Here is a 19767-nt window from a genome sequence, read left to right as displayed (position 1 = left end):
CAATTTCAAAGAATCATTATAATTTGAGGGCAGAGCAGTCAGTCACCGAATCTAATCCTTCCACTTTCTCTTCTCTTTATCAAGACATTTTAATAAAGTAACAAGCATCAAGTAGCAGTAATTTATATGTGTGAGTATGTATTTTCACTCTTTTTGCTAATCAATGCTTTCCTTTCCATTCCAACACAATAAGCTCTTCAAATTGGAAAATAACTTTTGTGAAGAATTTGGAACAGGTGACAAACAGGTGACAAACATTCCATTCTGAGAAACTCAAGAAAACACAATGAATGGCCTTATTCCTCTCTGGATTGTCATGGCAGTATGCTTATGTATATATGTGCCCTGCAAGACTCCAAAAACCCAAGAAAGGCACACTATGATTCTTCCAAGCAAATGTCTTTATTGTTCCTTACCCATAGACAGAATCTTGCCAAACTAAAGTATGCTATCTGAACTGAGATGTCTCTTGCTTCTCTGGAATGCACCCCCTCCCTCCTGGGAACCTGGCCTATTATACACCATCACAATATGTAATTTTTTTCCCCCAGTGAAAAATCACTGGGTGAGCTCTGGATAAGAACAAAGCAAAAATGTAGTTTTTGTGCAGAGAGAATGTGGGTGGAATGGAAAATTTACACAAAGACATATAGCACTAAAGCAAAAGCCTTTTGTAATATATATAAGGTTTTGCTAAAATACTCTATACCTCATTGCATTAACCATCGAAAAAAAATACTTCTGTTTCTGGAGTGACCATTACTGCAATGCCATGATATTTGAGAACAACTGGACAAAGTAACTGGAATAAAAAGTACTTTTACTATTTTTAACTAAGATGTTGAAGTTTTCATTCATATTAAACAAATCCACATACAACCAATCTGATTTTAGTCCTGTTATGATATTATGCAATATATTTAGGGTATATTTGCTATAGTATGGTAACCATTCATAGTTAAACTTAATTACAAATTTTAAAAAGTCAGTTGCTTATTCTTGATATTAAATCTACCGGTAGGCATAAATTATCTAATTTTTGGAGAATAAACTGTAGAAAAGACATATATATAATTAAAACATACAATTCTTTGTAGAAATCCCACCAGCTATTAAAAAAAATTCTATAAAATCTTCATTTCTATGCAGGCAACAACTTAAGGTCATTAATCAACATCTGCTTCAGTTCTCTCACAATTTACATTATGTTCCTGTAGGATTACACAGCATTTTGTGGTAAATAGGTTAAAATTAGCTTTGCTACTTTAAAAAAAAAGTTAATTTGCATCAGATTTGCTCCTTTCTTATACTAATATCCCACTTAACCCCTTCTAAATAAATAAAATGTTTGTTTGAAAAAACAAACATTTTATCAGAATGGGGTAAGAATTCTGGAACATTAGAACAATTTAAGTGCAAAAAACATGCTGAATTTCATAGAAATCAGGGGCGTTTGAGCAATGCAGATTGCAATGTTGTTTGATTTGGGACAGAAGGCAATAACACAATTCTTTCTGTTATTTAATAGTGAGATGGAAGGCTTATACATATATATAAGTAAAAATAAATTTTAAAAAACAAACATTTGTGTAAAACTGGATATTATAGTGAAAATAATATCTGGAAAATTCCGAACTGCCGGTTTGTGAGGTTTTGTGGAAAGAACAGACAGTTTGCCAAAAGTAATGATGTCCTTTGTGAAAATGTTGAAAATGACTTTGGGTGACAAAAAGCACATAGGCTAATTCCCTTGTCTTTTCCCTAAAAGAAAATACAGTTCTTAAATCAATCAAGGAAAGAAAATAGCTTCAATATTGCCCAATTTCTCAACCAATTTCAAAGAATCATTATAATTTGAGGGCAGAGCAGTCAGTCACCGAATCTAATCCTTCCACTTTCTCTTCTCTTTATCAAGACATTATAATAAAGTAACAAGCATCAAGTAGCAGTAATTTATATGTGTGAGTATGTATTTTCACTCTTTTTGCCAATCAATGCTTTCCTTTCCATTCCAACACAATAAGCTCTTCAAATTGGAAAATAACTTTTGTGAAGAATTTGGAACAGGTGACAAACAGGTGACAAACATTCCATTCTGAGAAACTCAAGAAAACACAATGAATTGCCTTATTCCTCTCTGGATTGTCATGGCAGTATGCTTATGTATATATGTGCCCTGCAAGACTCCAAAAACCCAAGAAAGGCACACTATGATTCTTCGAAGCAAATGTCTTTATTGTTCCTTACCCATAGACAGAATCTTGCCAAACTAAAGTATGCTATCTGAACTGAGATGTCTCTTGCTTCTCTGGAATGCACCCCCTCCCTCCTGGGAACCTGGCCTATTATACACCATCACAATATGTAATTTTTTTTCCCCCAGTGAAAAATCACTGGGTGAGCTCTGGATAAGAACAAAGCAAAAATGTAGTTTTTGTGCAGAGAGAATGTGGGTGGAATGGAAAATTTACACAAAGACATATAGCACTAAAGCAAAACCTTTTGTAATATATATAAGGTTTTGCTAAAATACTCTATACCTCATTGCATTAACCATCGAAAAAAAATACTTCTGTTTCTGGAGTGACCATTACTGCAATGCCATGATATTTGAGAACAACTGGACAAAGTAACTGGAATAAAAAGTACTTTTACTATTTTTAACTAAGATGTTGAAGTTTTCATTCATATTAAACAAATCCACATACAACCAATCTGATTTTAGTCCTGTTATGATATTATGCAATATATTTAGGGTATATTTGCTATAGTATGGTAACCATTCATAGTTAAACTTAATTACAAATTTTAAAAAAAGTCAGTTAAGCTTATTCTTGATATTAAATCTACCGGTAGGCATAAATTATCTAATTTTTGGAGAATAAACTGTAGAAAAGACATATATATAATTAAAAACATACAATTCTTTGTAGAAATCCCACCAGCTATTAAAAAAAAATTGCTTAACCATTCAATATATTCCTCAATAACTGCTGCTAATTTTTCACCACGTTGAACTTCATGCTGGTAGCAGTACAATCACAATGAATCCCTGCATTACAGTGGAATCTGTTCTCTCTCTTTTGTGTTCACTTTATCAAAATAAGAAATTCATTCCATTATAACAATACTTTTGAAGTGCAATCTATTAAAAGGTTAAGATGAATCACAAATGGAATAATTTTTGATCCATCCATTAGAGGGCACTAGCCTACCATTTCAACATATTTAGCATTTTAAAAAAAATAAAGTTCCCCTCCCCCCCCCTTCCTTAATTTTCATATTTTTTTCCCAAATAAGACATAGTGGAGCATAATGTTTCATCTAGTAGCAGAAATTTACGTGCACTTTTGATTAAAGGGATAGAAGAATTGATGATGCTTTTTTTACAGTAAGCAGCAACTGTGATGAATATATATATGTGTGTGTGTGTGTATGTGTATACATACAAACACACACATCACAAATATGCTTTATAGAAGCTATAACATATATATTATACCTTCTATAAAGTAGTGAGACTGCTCACTCTTGTGTTAACTTACCATATGGATGGGGCTTCAGTGCCACTGATCTCTAAGAAATCATAGCCTTCTTCCAGTTGGAAATCTGTGAAAACCAGAGCAATGGTGTCTCCTGGCTCTGCAAGAATGGTCCACGTGCAGTCTGCATTATTGTCGTATTCTGAAGGAAAGTGAGGACTTGAAATAATTCCACTGGTCCCACGGAGGGTACCTCCACAAGCGCCTTCAGCTGATTTTATTTTTTTTTAGGAAAAGGAGGGAGGGGAGAAGGAAGAACACAATAGTTTAGTTACTTATTTTGTTATGATCAGAGATGTCTGCAGGTTTAAACTCTTTCATTAAAAGGATAATGGCAATACAACAACAAATACCAGTAGGTAGATAGGTAGACAGGTAGACATGACAGATGATAGATAGAGATAGTGAGAGAAAGATAAGATAGTCAGATAGTTAGAGAGAGAGAGAGAGAGAGACAGACAGACAGACAGACAGATATAGTGAGTGAGAGAGAGAGACAATAGATAGATAGATAGATAGATAGATAGATAGATAGATAGATAGATAGATAGATAGATAGATAGATTTATTTATTTATTCATACTTTTATACCGCCCTATCTCCCTAGGGACTCAGGGAGGTGTACAGCCATATAAAAAACACATAAATATACAAAATAAAACATTAATCTAAAAAACTTATTAAATAGGCCAAATATTTAAAATAGACATATAAATAATAAAACCCGATTTAAAACCAAATCTAAAATTTAGACATTTAAACTTTAAAAATCTAGTCCAGTCCTGCGCAGATAAATAGATGTGTCTTAAACTCGCGGCGGAAGGTCTGAAGGTCAGGAAGTTGACGAAGTCCTGGGGGAAGCTCGTTCCAGAGGGTGGGAGCCCCCACAGAAAAGGCCCTTCCCCTGGGCGTCGCCAGTCGGCACTGCCTGGCCGACGGCACCCTGAGGAGTCCCTCCCTGTGAGAGCGCACGGGCCGGTGGGAGGCATTCGGTGGCAGCAGACGGTCCCGTAAGTAACCCGGCCCTATGCCATGGAGCGCTTTGAAGATCATTACCAAAACCTTGAAGCACACCCGGAAAACCACAGGTAGCCAGTGCAGTCTGCGCAGGAGAGGTGTTACATGGGAGCCACGAGGGGCTCCCTCTATCACCCGCGCAGCCACATTCTGAACTACCTGGAGTCTCCGGGTGCTCCTCAAGGGGAGCCCCATGTAGAGAGCATTGCAGTAGTCCAGATGAGATGTCACGAGAGCATGAGTGACCGTGCATAAGGCATCCCGGTCTAGAAAGGGGCGCAACTGGCAAACCAGGCAAACCTGGTGAAAAGCTCTCCTGGAGACGGCCGTCAAATGGTCTTCGAAAGACAGCCGTCCATCCAGGAGAACGCCCAAGTTGCGTACCCTCTCCATCAGGGCCAATGACTTGCCCCCAACAGTCAGCCGAGGCTGCAGCTGACTGTACCGGGATGCTGGCATCCACAGCCACTCCGTCTTGGAGGGATTGAGCTTGAGCCTGTTTCTCCCCATCCAGACCCGTACGGCTTCCAGACACTGGGACAACACCTCGATAGCTTCGTTGGGGTGGTCCAGTGTGGAAAAGTACAGCTGAGTGTCGTCAGCGTACAGCTGGTACCTCACACCGAAACCACTGATGATCTCACCCAGCGGCTTCATATACATGTTGAACAAGAGGGGCAAGAGAATCGACCCCTGAGGCACCCCACAAGTGAGGCGTCTCGGGGCCGACCTCTGCCCCCCCGTCAACACCGTCTGCGACCGATTGGAGAGATAGGAGGAGAACCACCGATAAACAGTGCCTCCCACTCCCAATCCCTCCAACCGGTGCAGTAGAATACCATGGTCGATGGTATCAAAAGCCGCTGAGAGGTCTAATAGGACCAAGGCAGAGGAATAACCCCTATCCCTGGCCCTCCAGAGATCATCCACCAATGCGACCAAAGCCGTCTCAGTGCTGTAACCGGGCCAGAAACCGGACTGGAACGGGTCTAGATAGACAGTTTCCTCCAGGCACCGGGGTAGCTGACATGCCACCACACTTCGCCACGAAGCGAAGGTTGGAGACCGGACGATAATTACCTAACACAGCTGGGTCCAGGGAAGGCTTCTTGAGGAAAGGCCTCACCACCACCTCTTTCAAGGCGGCCGGAAAGACCCCCTCCAGCAAAGAAGCATTTGTAAGCCCCTGGAGCCAGCCTCGTGTCACATCCTGTGCAGCCAGCACCAACCAGAAGGGACACGGGTCCAGTAAACATGTGGTGGCATTCAACCTACCCAGTAACCTGTCCATGTCCTCGGGAGCCACAGGGTCAAACTCATCCCAAACAATAGATAGATAGAGAGAGAGAGAGAGAGAGAGAGAGAGAGAGAGAGAGAGAGAGAGACAGATAGATAGATAGATAAATAGATAGATAGATAGATAGATAGATGAAGATGAAGATGATGGAGAAGATAGACACATTTAGGAAACCAGAAATCTTTTTTCCTCTTTGGTTTTTTAAATCTTTTTTTATTAAAATCAAAAGGCAGATGTGTCATTACACTGCAAACTCTACCTCTTTCATAAGGGTATGATTGCCCTCCCTTTTGACTTTCTCCACACACAGTCCTTTCTATGACATCATCAAATACAAAATAGGCAAATATGAAGACGCTCCACTTAATTACTTGTCTGTGAGAAATGTCTGGCATTTTGAACATCTTTCAGATGTTTGTGCACTTATACAAACATGAAAAATGCTTTTGGAGTTTTCTGTAGCTCAAATGAAAACTGAATTTCACAGTGCAACCTAATAGTGAAAAAACCCTATGGTGAAATGTCAGTAATTTATATTACTGCAAGTATATATTTATTTCTTTTTTAGGAACTTGGAGGAGGAGAAGGTAAAACTTTCTTCATAGGAAAGAGGGCTGCTGCTGTGCTGAGAGGAGAGGAGAGGAGAGGAGAGGAGAGGAGAGGAGAGGAGAGGAGAGGAGAGGAGAGGAGAGGAGAGGAGAGGAGAAGAGAGAGGAGAGGCGGGGAGAGGAGAGGAGATGGGAGTGGAGAGAGGAAAGGAGAGATGAGGAGAGGAGAGGAGAGGAGAGGAGAGGAGAGGAGGTGGTTGGAGATTCATAGGAGAGACTTCTGGGATAGAAAGGAAAAATGATGACTGGTCTCCTAAAATGGACTCTGTTGTTTTGAACTTCAAATCGTTTTGAAGATAGGTTGGCTCCAAAGCAGGTTTGAGAGATCATGGAAAAGAGCTGCAGTTCTAGATGGCCCAAAGACCATCAATAGGAGACAACACCAAGGGGCTTTTCTAACTGATTCAGATGGCTTCTTCAGAAGTTGAAAGAGTGAAAGACCACATCCTGCCAGCTCCTGCATAATTATCCCTCTTCCTTAACTCTAAGTAGGAGCCTGGAAAAGCAATCATCACATTTAATCAATGCAGTAGGCTGAATGCTTCACCCAGGAGAGAGAGTGTTAACTTTAAAATGCTTGGACAGACACACATGAATCAAGCCTTTGGTTCACTGTTTTATTGCCACTTCATTATCGCTTATCAGAAAAGCCGGAGGGGGTAAGAGAGCAGAGAAAAGGAAGCTGGCTTGTTTAGCTACTATAATAAATACTGCCTGAATTGCTTTGCATTTCTGAAAATGAACCTAGTAACCTGCCTTATTTGCTAATAAAAAGAGGCAAGAAGTGTTCCTGAGAAGATTGTGGGTGGTATTTGTTGTAGCTCAACTCAAAACCCCCAAAGCTTCTGGGTGCAATTCAAGGTATTTGTGATCAACTTTAAAGCCCTTGGTGGCATGGGTCCAGGTTACTTGAGGGACCATCTCATCCCACTGGAATTGGCCCAGACCACTTGTACCAGCAGAGGAGGCACATGCAGGTCTTGTCAGCCCAGTTATTTCAGCGGGCAGAGTCCAGGAGTGGGGGCCTTCTTTGCTATTGCTCCTGCCCTCTGAAACATCTTGCCCCGCCTCCTATGCAAGGTTGGCTCCAACCCTCCTATCTTTTCATAGGGGCCTAAAAACATGGCTATGCCAGTTGGCTTAGGGCCCCAGTGGGGGATCAGCACAATGGAAGTGGTTGATTGAGTAATAACAGAACCCATGTGCCCCTCCCTCCCCATGCATCTTTAATGTCTTAATGTCTGATTTTAAGTATTAATATTTTAACTGAATATGCAACTGTAAGCCACCCAGAGTTACCCTATGGAAAGGTGGACGGCCAATAAATTTTATAAATTAATTAATTAATTAATTAATGATATATGTTATAGACTGCATTTGGAATTCCCTTGACTACCCTATTTTTTTCCCCCACAGACTGGAGAAAGTTCTAAACTCAATAGAAAGGTTCAAATTTCATATGTAGATATTGGTTAGAAAAAAGATATACATAAGCAATTGATAGTTATGTAAGAAAATGGTGTAATTAGAATAGTGTACTTGTGAAAAAATTGTAATAGATTAAATTGAAATGAAGAAAGAAGAAAAAACAAAAAGATGGAGCTATGAAGAAAACACCGAGATGTCACACGGAAGGAATGACTAATGTCTTAAATGTTTGTTTTTTTATAAAATAAAAAAAAATATAGAAAAAAAATCATATGTAGAAAAACCTGTATTTAATCTGTCCAACAATTAAAAAACAATCACATAATAGGCAACAAACAAGTATTCTTGAAGGCATATAATAGCAAAACTGAATTAGAAGATGGATAATTTATGGAACAAGGAATAATCCCAGAAGAGAACATAGCTGAGGGATCTGATCTCTCCTATGTTACTTGGAAGACATTGAGTAGGCTGAGGGTGGGAGTGCCTAAGTGTAAGATCAATATGCTCAACTGGGGATTGCTAGTGGATAACAACATACTGTGTGAATGTGGAGGGATGGAGAATCTGGCCCATTGGCTGGTGTGTCAGTTACTACCAATAGAATGCACCGTAAGTTATCTGTTTCTGGCCAACAATAAAACCAAAATGCTCTCATTTTAGCAGTTTTAGATTTCACCTGGACACGGAATTTAAAAAACAACAACAGGCAATGTTACAAATCAAGATAATTTCAGTTGTTTAAGTGAAGACTGTGGTCCAAAAAGAACTACTAGAGATTTCATTTAGATTCAAAGAAGTGTCAAAGGCTGAGCAGGGAAGACAAGGATAAGAAGAATGACACAAAAGCTGGTAACACCAAGGAAAGGTGAATGACACAGATTTCATGAATGTACTTTTAGTGCTGTCCAGGGGCAAATACAGAAGCTCAGAATCTATAATAGGAATTTCCTAGCTTCCTTTCTATTGTGTTAATTAAGGCAAAATTGCTTTGAATTGCTTTGCCCAGATGTTTCTCCACCTGGGCTGAGTTGCCATTTATGAGATAATTTGTCCCATGGTGCAGCCACTGCTCACCTAGATTCATCACAATCTCTCGTCATGGGTTAGGAATAGGTAAATTTGGGGGAGAGGGGTTAATCAGAATAATTTGTAATAATTCAGAGCTGAAATATTAGAGAGGTTTCTATATGCAGTAAAATGAATACAGTAGGTTGGATGTTGACAGCTTGAGGTGCCTGCTGTTACAAAATGGCCGCTATGGTAGAATGTGTGCTTTAATAAAATGATTGCCTTAGAGTTTAATCCAGCCATAAAATACCCATTTACTAGCTTCCTATCATTTGGGTTACGTTTGTCATTTTTCCCCCATGGACAACCGGACAGTTTTATAAACATAGCACTAGACTGTATCATCCCAGCAATTTTATTTCCTAGGAATGTTTATGAACCTTATGGGAGCTCAGAGGCACTGTTGGAAATAAATATGGTGCCTGGGAATGGTGTTTTGCACGTGTCAGCTTCTACTTTTTATTAAAAAATTAAAATAATCTTTTTGAAAAATTAGACAGCTGAGGCTGAGACTCTGATGCCTACCAAGTAATGTGGATTAATAGAAATAAATACAGCTATAATTACTTTAGCTAAAAATATAACTATATAAGCAGAAAAAATAGATACGTTTGAGAAAGCAGATTTATATAAAGGCCATTACAAAGTTTGCACAGCTTAAGTGAGCAGATTAAAGTTTAGCATTTTAGCTACCAGGAATCATATGCAGTCGCAAAACAGCACATAAAAATGTAGAATAGCAGACTTAGCACGAGGCTTAATACAGGCAACAGAAAGCCTTAAGAGAATAATGATCATGTGGGGAGCAAACCAAATGTATGTGAAACCTTTCCCTCCATTTCTGCTTTTGAGTGGTTTGATTTTTTTAAAAAAACTGCATGAGCTAAAATTAAAACAAAAAGACTAAGACTAAAGAATGTTTTTGCCTTAATGGAACTGATGGATGTTAGAGATCTCCTCAACTCTTCTTTCATTAGAACATCTCCTTTCATGTTATGTACAGATGAGTCTGTCTATCTAGCTATCTAGCTAACTCTGTATGTGTGTGTGTGTGTGTGTGTGTGTGTGTGTGCACTCTGTACATAATGTGCATATCCACATTCAAACGTATATCAGCCTACCAAACTTGACAGAGTCCCTGGCTCAAAGACCCTTTCAGTTAATGAAGATGTGTCAAGTATAAAACAATTAAGGGATTAGATTTGAGTGCCAGGAACAAGTACTGTAGGTGCTTGTGATCAAAGCTGTGACAGAAAAATCAATTTCTGCAAGCACAATTTGAAAGAAGAAAGAGTACTTGCCTTGTATAAACAGAAAGCACACCCTGCCCACAGAAAGCCCCAAAGAGGTTCAGGAAGGATGATTACAGAAGAAAGAGTAACAGATACATCAAATGACTTAAAGGCTCAAAACAGTTGCAGTTCAACTAAAGCAGAAGGGGTTGCCTTTTTCCAGGTTCAGTTTAGCTTTGTCTTGGCTTCCTGCTCCAGAGATATTAGATCAAAAACAACTAAAAGTTTGTTTTCTTTAGAAAACTATTTAGGAATTCTAATGTTGATTTCTATTGGCTGGAGATTGTCATGTGACATCAACAGTACAGATGGTCCTCATTTAGCAATCTCAACTGGAGTTGGCAACTTGGTCACTAATTGATAGTTGCTAAGTGTAAAATCATATGATTACAGCTATGCTTAGGATTTTACTTCTGTTTTTATTTTCCTCCACTCCCCAGCCCTTTGGAAGGCTCACCCTGACGCTGGGATAATTAGGAAGAAGAAAATTAATGTTTGTATTTATATTCATTGAAGAGGAGTAATTACAAGAGACTAATTGGGCACACAATGAGGAACGCACATTGAAAGGAATAATCTAATATCAGCTGTTTGCCTAGTATGCTGCCCAAGCATACTAGGCAAGTAGCCAGACCTAGCACATTACTTTCAATCTACATTTCCTATTTTGTGCCTGTTTATTCTTTCATACTCCCTTTCTCTCCAATCTTTCTGCTCTGTGAGAGGGAAGAAAAAAACAGGTCAGGCATACAAAAGATTGTGTAAACAAGCAATCTCTTTCTCAGCTGCTTTTTTCTTCAGCACAAGGTTAGTGCCTTTTCCCAAAAGGCACTAACCACAAGTTAACAATCTCAGCTATAACCTTAGTCATTTGGCAGCTGCTGCCTGTATCTGACAAGACTTTAATCACTTTCGCACCTGTTTTTTGTTTAGCTCCTATGTGGCTCAGAGCTTCGAGTTGTGAATGTGCTAGGCGAACAGCTGGAGCTGACACATTACTTGCCATATGTAACCCTCATAGGTTCAAATGACCTGTCCAGTGTAGTGTAGTTATTAAACTATTGAACTAGAACTATGAGGCTCAAGTTCATGTTTGTCCTTATCCATGGAATCCCACTAAGGGAGGGGTGTCAAACTTACATCATCATGGCGGCATCATGTGATTTTTCGGGACTTTTTTCCCTTTTGCTAAACTGGGCATGGGCATGGCTACCATGGGCTGGGAGTTTGAGAGGTCTGAACTAAGGAATTTTGAACTATTCTCTCTCTCCCTTCCTCTCTCCCTTCCTCCCTCCCTCTCCCCAACTTCCCTACCTCAGAAGGTTTTTGCTATAGAGAAACATTGAAGGCAAGAGTTCAAGATGCCCTATACTCCTGAATATAACAAATGATGTAAATGGTGGAGGTGCAGAAAACTGAATGCAGATGAATGTGAAAAGCTCAGCTGGAACTCCTGCAGTTGGTGCTGGTGGGGAAGAAATTATGTTTTTGTAACTTGCAGAAGGAAGCTTTCTCTCTGGCTATGTTTTGCATCTTTCCTCCCCACTATCTCCCCAGAAGGAGGAATATACACTTCTCTGAGTCACTTCTCTGTCTTGTTGAAGGATTTCCCCCCATTGAGCTGCCATCAGTTCTTCAGTGTCCATCAACTGCTTTTTGCACTTCATCAGTTGACAGGTACTGGTAGTCATAAATACTCACTGATAGTGACATGGAAAGGGGTGCTTGATGAAGTTGTCAGAATCACTTTGCCACATGGTACCCCATCACAACCACTGGTCGACAGTTGGAAACTGCTGAGTGATAGAAGAGTTGGGAGGGCTGTATGTTGTGGTGGGTGGTTCGTCTTCACCACCTCACCCATCTGCTACTCACCATTTGCTAGACCATAAATAACAGTGGATGGGTGGTAACATGGGGCTATGCGTAGTTCTCCCCATACCCAATGCCCATGAGCTGCTGTTTGAGTTCCTTTGGAATAAGAGTGATGCTTTTCTAAAAGAACAATACAACCATGTTCAGAATGAGCTTGAATTAATAACTGAGCAGGTGAGGTTGTTTGGTTCTTTGTTTGTCATGTCACATTGCAGTCCCTCCTTGTGAGTGCTTGACACATCTTAAGCTCATTTTGAAGACACACACACACAACTTGCACGCAGCCAGTCTAGCCACCTGTCAGTCCAGCTGAGCACTTCATATTAATCTCCTCCAACCCAAACCCTACCCACATTAAGGAGAGCGACTGATAGATGATTTCTTGCCAGATGGTCGCATTTAATAGGACAGAAGGGAATTCACCGGTTCCTTTTCTAAACATGCCCTGCACATAATATATAAAGACACCAAGGACCATTTTGTGGTCCTGTGCCTGTGGCAGATAGAGACTGAAATCGAGGCAGCACTTTTTACATCAAAATAGTTTTGTGCTGGTTGACGGATTGGTGGAAAAGATTTTAAGTCAAAGGGGTTTGCTATCCATACTGTTTTTTGTTAGTAATAAATCTGATAGTTGCAATATGTGCAACTATTGAAGTGATTGAAGTTATTTATAAAAATGTAGAAGATCACAGGGTCTAGAACAGACCCCTACAATGTACCACTTAATGCTCCTTTACAGCTTGCTTTGAAGACGCTGATAAGACACTTGGTGGGTACCTTTTTCAACCATTTCTGTATGCAAGCAACGGTAGCATTCTCCAACTCGTGTTTTACCATCTTCGTTACCAGAATCTTATGAGAGAATTGTTGCAGAAATCAAGGTATATGTTTTTTATACTTCTGTGGCCAACTAAATTAATTATCCTATCAAAGAGAGAGACAGATTGAAAGAGATCCAGTAGTTGGGCATTATTTATCCTTGATGAATCCACACTTGTTCCTGCACAGCAATACATTATTGCCTAAAGGGTCACAAGCCACCTGCTTAAAAATCAGATTTTTACCTAATATCAATACCAAGCTGACTTGTCTGAGCTTGCCTGGCCCTGCTTTTTTCCCTTTTTAATAGTAGCAACTATGTTTCTCCTTCATAAACCTTCAGGGTGCACCTGTCTGCCTTGATTGCTTAACAGTCATAGGAATGGACTCAAAAATCACATCTAGAAGCTTGGGACTCTCAGTTGTTAGTGGCCTCCTCCTGTGAGTTAAACTCCTTCATGGCAACCAGGCAGTGGTGGGATTCAAGTAATTCAACAACCGGTTCTCTGCCCTAATGATTTCTTCCAATGACCAGTTTGCCAAACTGCTCAGAAAGTTAACAACCGGTTCTCCCGAAGTGGTGCGAACTGGCTGAATCCCACCACTGCAACCAGGTCCTCCCCAACCATCTGTTCACTTATCCTGAGCTGCCATTGTCTCAGGTTTTTTTCTTCTTCTTTCAATTGTTCTCCTCAATTCCATTTCAACATAGTTTTTTTCTGGGGAGAAGACCAAGGCAAAGATCTTCTGGAATTCTCTTCTATTCTTTTCTAATATCCTATGTCTTCTCAGGACAATAGGCCAAACCCTTCTCTTTTCTTGCTTTTCCTAATGATATGGCCCTCAAAGTTCTTTTTTGTTTTTTATCTTCCTTTCAGGATAAGTAAAGAAAGGGGGTAAAAACCAAGGTTCCTCAAACTCAGCAATTTTAAGAACTATAGACCAGGGGTGTCCAAACTTGGCCCCTTGAAGAGTGGTGGACTTCAACTCCCAGCATTCCCCAGCCAGGGTGAGCTATAAATATGAGCAAGTTGCTGGCTGGGGAATGCTTGGAGTTGAAGTCCACCACTCTTCAAGGGGCCAAGTTTGGACATCCCTGCTATAGACCAACTCCCAGAATTCTCCAGCCAAGCATACATGGTGTCATATACTTATATATACTTACTGTATATATGACAGCATGTATGCTGCCCGAGGAATTCTGGGTGTTGAAGTCCACACCTCTTAAAGTTGCCGAGGTTGAGAAACACTGATTTAAAACCAGCCACAACTAAGGACACTCACAACATACCATCCACAATTAAGGAGACTCGCAATATACCATCTATATTGTGTGGTGCTGCCTTTTACTATTCCGTTTGACAAGGAGAATTCAGGTGGAAAATATGCTTTTTAAATTTCAGATGCTACCATTGATTTTACCTTCTGCTTCAGCAAAGAAAATATGTTCATAAATGACATGCAGTATTTCACAACACAAAACTAATGCAGAGATAATTGATTTCCAGTGAGATTAACATGAATATTAGATTTGGACTAAATCATAGACGACCTTGGGAAGTGGGGAAAAAAGATTTTCTAACATGTGTTTACCTGTTTACTGCTTTAGTGCTGCCAATCTTAAAAAGCACAGAAAATTCAAGAGATAAAGTAAACAATATATAATGATATATACCATGCAGCAGTTTTGATGACTAATGGGTTTCAAGTACTTCAGATTATTTTCACCCCTTCAATTTTCTGGGGTTTTTTTCCCCTCAGGATGTTCTCAATAATTTTGTCCCGTTTTGTTACTGCATTGATTTGCTATTCACATATTCTCAAAATGTCTCTTCATACTGATTTCATTCATCTTTAAATGTGCTATTTTTTCTCAAATTATTTAGTGATGGGTGAAAATTACTGCTATTTCAACATTTTCACTTGATGGGTTTTAATCCACTTCAAGTATGATTTGATCCCTAAATTTTTTTTTCTTTTTTTGTAAATTGGAGAGGATGTCCTATTCAACCACCTCTTTCCTTTAATTTTTAAATGCTTAAGGTTGTGCATGGAAGACATAAGCTCTGGCTACTATTAAATTTATTTTCTGACTGTCTCTGGAAAAAAGACATTAGTCTTTGGTAGCAAGAGAGGGTTTAAGATTCCAGAATCCACATAAATGCAGAACTTTTTGCATAGTAGTCCACAACTGACAACAGTTCATTTAGTGACCGTTCAAAATTACAACAGCACTAAAAAAAAGTGACTTATGACCATTTTTCACACAACTATTGCAGCATCCCCATGGTCATGTGGTCAAAATTGAGATGCTTTGGCAACTGGCTCATATTTATGACAGTCGCAGTGCCCTGGAGACTTGTGATCACTTTTGAAACCTTCTGACAAGCAAAGTCAATGGAGAAGCCAGATTCACTCAACTTTAACATCTGCAATGATTCACTTAACAACTGGGGCAAGGAAGGTTGTAAAATGGGACAAAACTCACTTAACAAATGTCTCATTTAGCAACATAAGTGAGTCATAATTTGGGCTCAATTGTGGTTGTAAATTTGGGCTCAATTGTGATCGTAAATCAAGGAATTCCTGTATTGTCCAGATATATTTTTCCCCTTAAGATTAAGCGGCTTTATTTTAGTTTTGGAGTTTTGAAGGATTATTTTTTTGCACCTTCTTCTTTATACTAAAGATGCATCTTTTGAATTTGATAATGGATTTAAGGTCCTGAAGAAGGAACACCAGAGTTTTATGTTCCAAATACAGAAAACGCAGAAAAAGAATGAGTTATGTGTTTTATCCTTGCTAGCAAAATACAAATTACTTTTCATGGTTCGCTTGGAACCTTTTGACTTAAGAACAAGATATACCATTGAGAACCTGCCTAAGCAAATATTATAACAGGTGGAATTGGGTGGAAACAATCAGTTGTTTAGAGATTCATCGTTCCTCAAGGGCATTTGCGTCTAGTGGTTAGGGAAGTGTGTCTATTCAGTGTGTCTACCCTTATTCCCATAAAAGTGAAGGAGAGGGCAAAGCATAGCTAAGTGGATCCTACTGTGTAGAGGCATCACAGCAGGTGAGCTGGAGAAAAAAAAATCTTCACAGATTATACTCCAATAACTTGTCTTTTTGAGATATAGATGGGAATTGAAAATTCTTTTATTATCACCTTAAATTGAAGGTTTTTTTTTAAAAGGAATGCTATTGGCTTTACATGCTTTGTGCAGCAAAAGTATATCAATACAGTTGAAATAGAATCCTTCAAATATATCATGGGCCTTCAACTCACCCATTTCAGGAAGAATGTAACCTTTAGAAGATCTCACCTCATTGTACGCTCCTGAATTCTGCCCAGACAGGCAGACATTCAGCTAAATAATAATAATAACTCCCACAAGACAAAAAGCAAGGTCCCCATAGCTTTGGCCATGCTACGTACCATCACACAAACTGGAATATAGTTATTGGTCTGATCCAGCATCCTAATCCTGCAAACAAACAGTAATCACTCTTTAAAAGATGATTGAGCAGGCCCTTGCCTATTCACTGCTTGGGTGGTGCTTTTCCAACTTTGGATGAAGGTCAGGAGCATGCAGGAAATTCTCAAAGAAATGTATTGGTAGCTATGAGAAAACCATGGAGTCGGCATGAGAACAAACATGGTCTAGGGAGCTTTTGAACTTGTAAGACAGGTAAACCTTGGCCACATCAGGAGAGCTGGTTGAGATGACATATTTCAGTTTGGAATATGTGTGCCCCTCAAATATATATGTTCATATTGACTGTCTCTCCTCTGAATAAGCCAAACACTCTTATGCCAACATTTATGGCTCTATTACCCTTTGTCTTAGGGGAACTATTTTAGTTGAATGTCTGCCTGTTTAGTCAGAAACTAGGAGAGTACGGGAAATATGAGGTCTTTGCAAATATATACTTTATTTCTGAAATGAGTGAGCTGAAGTCCCTTCCTTTTCTTCTGCATCTGTTGCTGGAGCATACATTTGAATAACCGCCATATTAAAAAAAATTGTCCACAAAGCACCTCTTTCTCTTGTCAACATCAGCCCAACCAGTTAGATCTACCAGGGGGAAATTGCCTTTAAACCTTGTGGAATTTGGGGTACTGAAGAGAGGCTGCTTTCATGTCATGAAACAAACCTCCCTATGGAGTCCTTTAGAGGTTCTTGAAAGCTAAATTGGAGACTATTTTCCTGATTTGATGTTGCTGTCTTTTTCTTTCTTTTTTCTGAAATTGTTACACTGTTCTTATGTTTTATCTTTAACAATGTGTATTTTAAGTCATATACAATATTTTCTGTATTATGAACTTTGTTTTGATTGCACCAACCTAGAGATATCTTTAATGAATACCGTGTTTCCCCAAAAATACGACCTACCCCGAAAATAAATCCTAGCTTGATTTTTACACATGCATCCAATATAAGCCTTACCCCCAAAATAAGCCCTAATTAAGACCCCACCCAGTCTGTGGTGCATGAGTGGGGCAAGGCACATGGGTAAAAATTAAGCTAGAGTGGAGATGGGGGGGTGGAGCTGCCCTACTTACCAGGCCTTGCACACCCTGACACCTGTCTTCCTGGCCCACTTCTTTTGTGACCGCTTGCCATTTCCATTTCGCTGTCAGAGGCCTTCAGGAAAGGCCTCTGCAGAAACGGGCTCCAGTTGACATACACGGCACCCCCCTCCACCCTCGTTTTGCCATACGTAAAGAAAATTATTTAGTCATTCACTGGTCTGTATAGAATCTTTGCTATAACCTTCCTAGCTAGGAAAGTAATACTGTTCTTTGCTTTTCAGATTCCGGATAGTAAATAGTATGATTTTCTGACTGCAAGTATCCCGTTTAGATTCAATAACACCTAAAATGTCAATCTATAGTCAATTTATTTTACTTTTCATTGAATTGTGCTTTCCTATTCATGCCTCTTACATGGCATGTTTCCATTGTAATTTTGTCTTTTCAGCTTCGGATATATTTTTTCCTGCATGACAACATCAGCAACTAGATAGCCCAAACACTTTAATCTATTTCAGAAATACTGAACAGTACTGAACCATCCTGAGCAATTCTGCAGTAGCAGGTTAAGTGACTTCCCAACTGAAGAGACCATCATGTGTCACAATTTCCTCCACCATTTTATATTTTCTGTTTCCTGGTGAAATGCAAGAGTAGTTTACCTTTATTATTTTTTTCTTGTACAATGTGAAATGATGATTTTGCCATTGTCATTAAAGTGATCATCCTCCTTCCACAGCTCCTTACTGTCCATTATAAGTGCCTGAGTGCTTTAGCAATAGAACTTAGACTTGTATACCAATTCATAGTGCTTTTACAACACTCTCTAAGTGGTTTATAGAGTCAGCATATTACCCTCAGCAATCTGGGTCCACATTTTACCAACTTCCAGATAGATGGAAGGCTGGGAACCTTGAGCTGGTCAGGATTGAACTGCTGGTTGTGGGCAGAGTCACCTTGCAATACATGGCTCATAAGCTTTAGCTGCGAGAGTGGAATGACTTCCAGCTCTAGGGTGGCCCTGCTACTGCTATACAGTCTTGGCATTTACTCCCAATGTTCTTCACTCATCCCTTCTAGGAATACACTCTGAGACATCATAGCACTACCTGAGGTAAAAGGCTGAGCCTCTGTACCATTACATATAAAATAGACTTTCTTGCAAGAATAGGTGTTTATTGGCTAATTCAAGTAGCAATCACAGATGTAACCCTGCATTTATTGTGCAGTCTGGGTTTAAACAAATCAATAGATACAACAGGGTGAGCAATTAAATGGTCATTTTTTATTTTACGGGGAACCAGACATTGTTCCATTCCATTTCTGTGCCCAGCAATGGACCAAATTTAACTAACGGCTTAAGATTCCTTTTACTTCACTATACCACTGCATAACTGATAGAAACTTCATTATATTTTAAACATTATAGACTACGGAGACAAGAATTAGATAGACCTGATGTTTCTTCCAATCCTGTCACTCTGTTCTTTGAAGATTTTATTTTTCCTTACCACTCATAGCTAGCAATAGAAAAGATGCAATTAAAAACTTGAGTGTCATATTAGGAAGCTCTGCCAAGTGACATATTGTCATTTCCAGTCACATTATGTAAGGCTTATCAATTAAAGAAAATTGCAGCTTTAGACAGCTCCAAATGAACTATAAGCATACATTATTTAGTAACCTGTGTTAAAAGTATCTGGAAAATAGCTAATGGACCTTTATTAGAAGCCATCTTATTCTAGAAATTTTTGGAAGGAGAATTTCTTTGCTCAGCAAGACCTAAAAGGAAAACAATCAGGGACACTTCAAAATATCTTGATGGTGCATTGTTTGTATTTGATTAGCCACTTATCGAAATTATGTTCTGCACTGACATTTTAAAGCATCCCATTACAGTCATTAAATTATATTTGATAGTGCCAAACTGACAATTTATTCAAGTCACAACATTTAGAAACAAGACATTGACTTATGCATCCAGGTAACCGTGCAACTTCAGGAAACTTACCCAGAACAATAATAGCAACCATTCAATGTTTGTTTTTAAAATGGAAGGAAAAATACTCACAGGGATCTGTAGGGAGAGGACTGGGAAATTGTGGCAGGGAATGATAGAAGGGCAAAATGTTTTAATTCAAATAATGCAACTTGCATCAGATATTGTGACAGAATTACTAAGCGTACTTTGAGCAATGGAATCATGATACATGTGTCATCATTTTAATGTCATTATGGCTTAGTATAGATACTGCTGAAAGGTTATATACTATCAGCT

The 19767-nt window shown here is 39.1% G+C and overlaps 1 protein-coding gene across 1 annotated transcript in view; it reads right to left on the bottom strand.

Annotated features, from left to right (window-relative positions):
• The window catches only part of CSMD1 (CUB and Sushi multiple domains 1), a 1133931-nt gene that overhangs the window by 566176 nt on the left and 547988 nt on the right, over positions 1-19767 (bottom strand). Inside the window, exon 5 of the mRNA XM_058177365.1 lies at positions 3546-3753. Within this exon, the coding sequence (XP_058033348.1) occupies positions 3546-3753 (208 nt within the window). The remainder of the gene's footprint in view (positions 1-3545; positions 3754-19767) is intronic.

The sequence above is a fragment of the Ahaetulla prasina genome, chromosome 1, assembly GCF_028640845.1.
Source record: "Ahaetulla prasina isolate Xishuangbanna chromosome 1, ASM2864084v1, whole genome shotgun sequence".
NCBI classification, from domain to species: Eukaryota; Metazoa; Chordata; class Lepidosauria; order Squamata; family Colubridae; genus Ahaetulla; species Ahaetulla prasina.
This window is presented reverse-complemented; position numbering and strand designations above follow the sequence as displayed.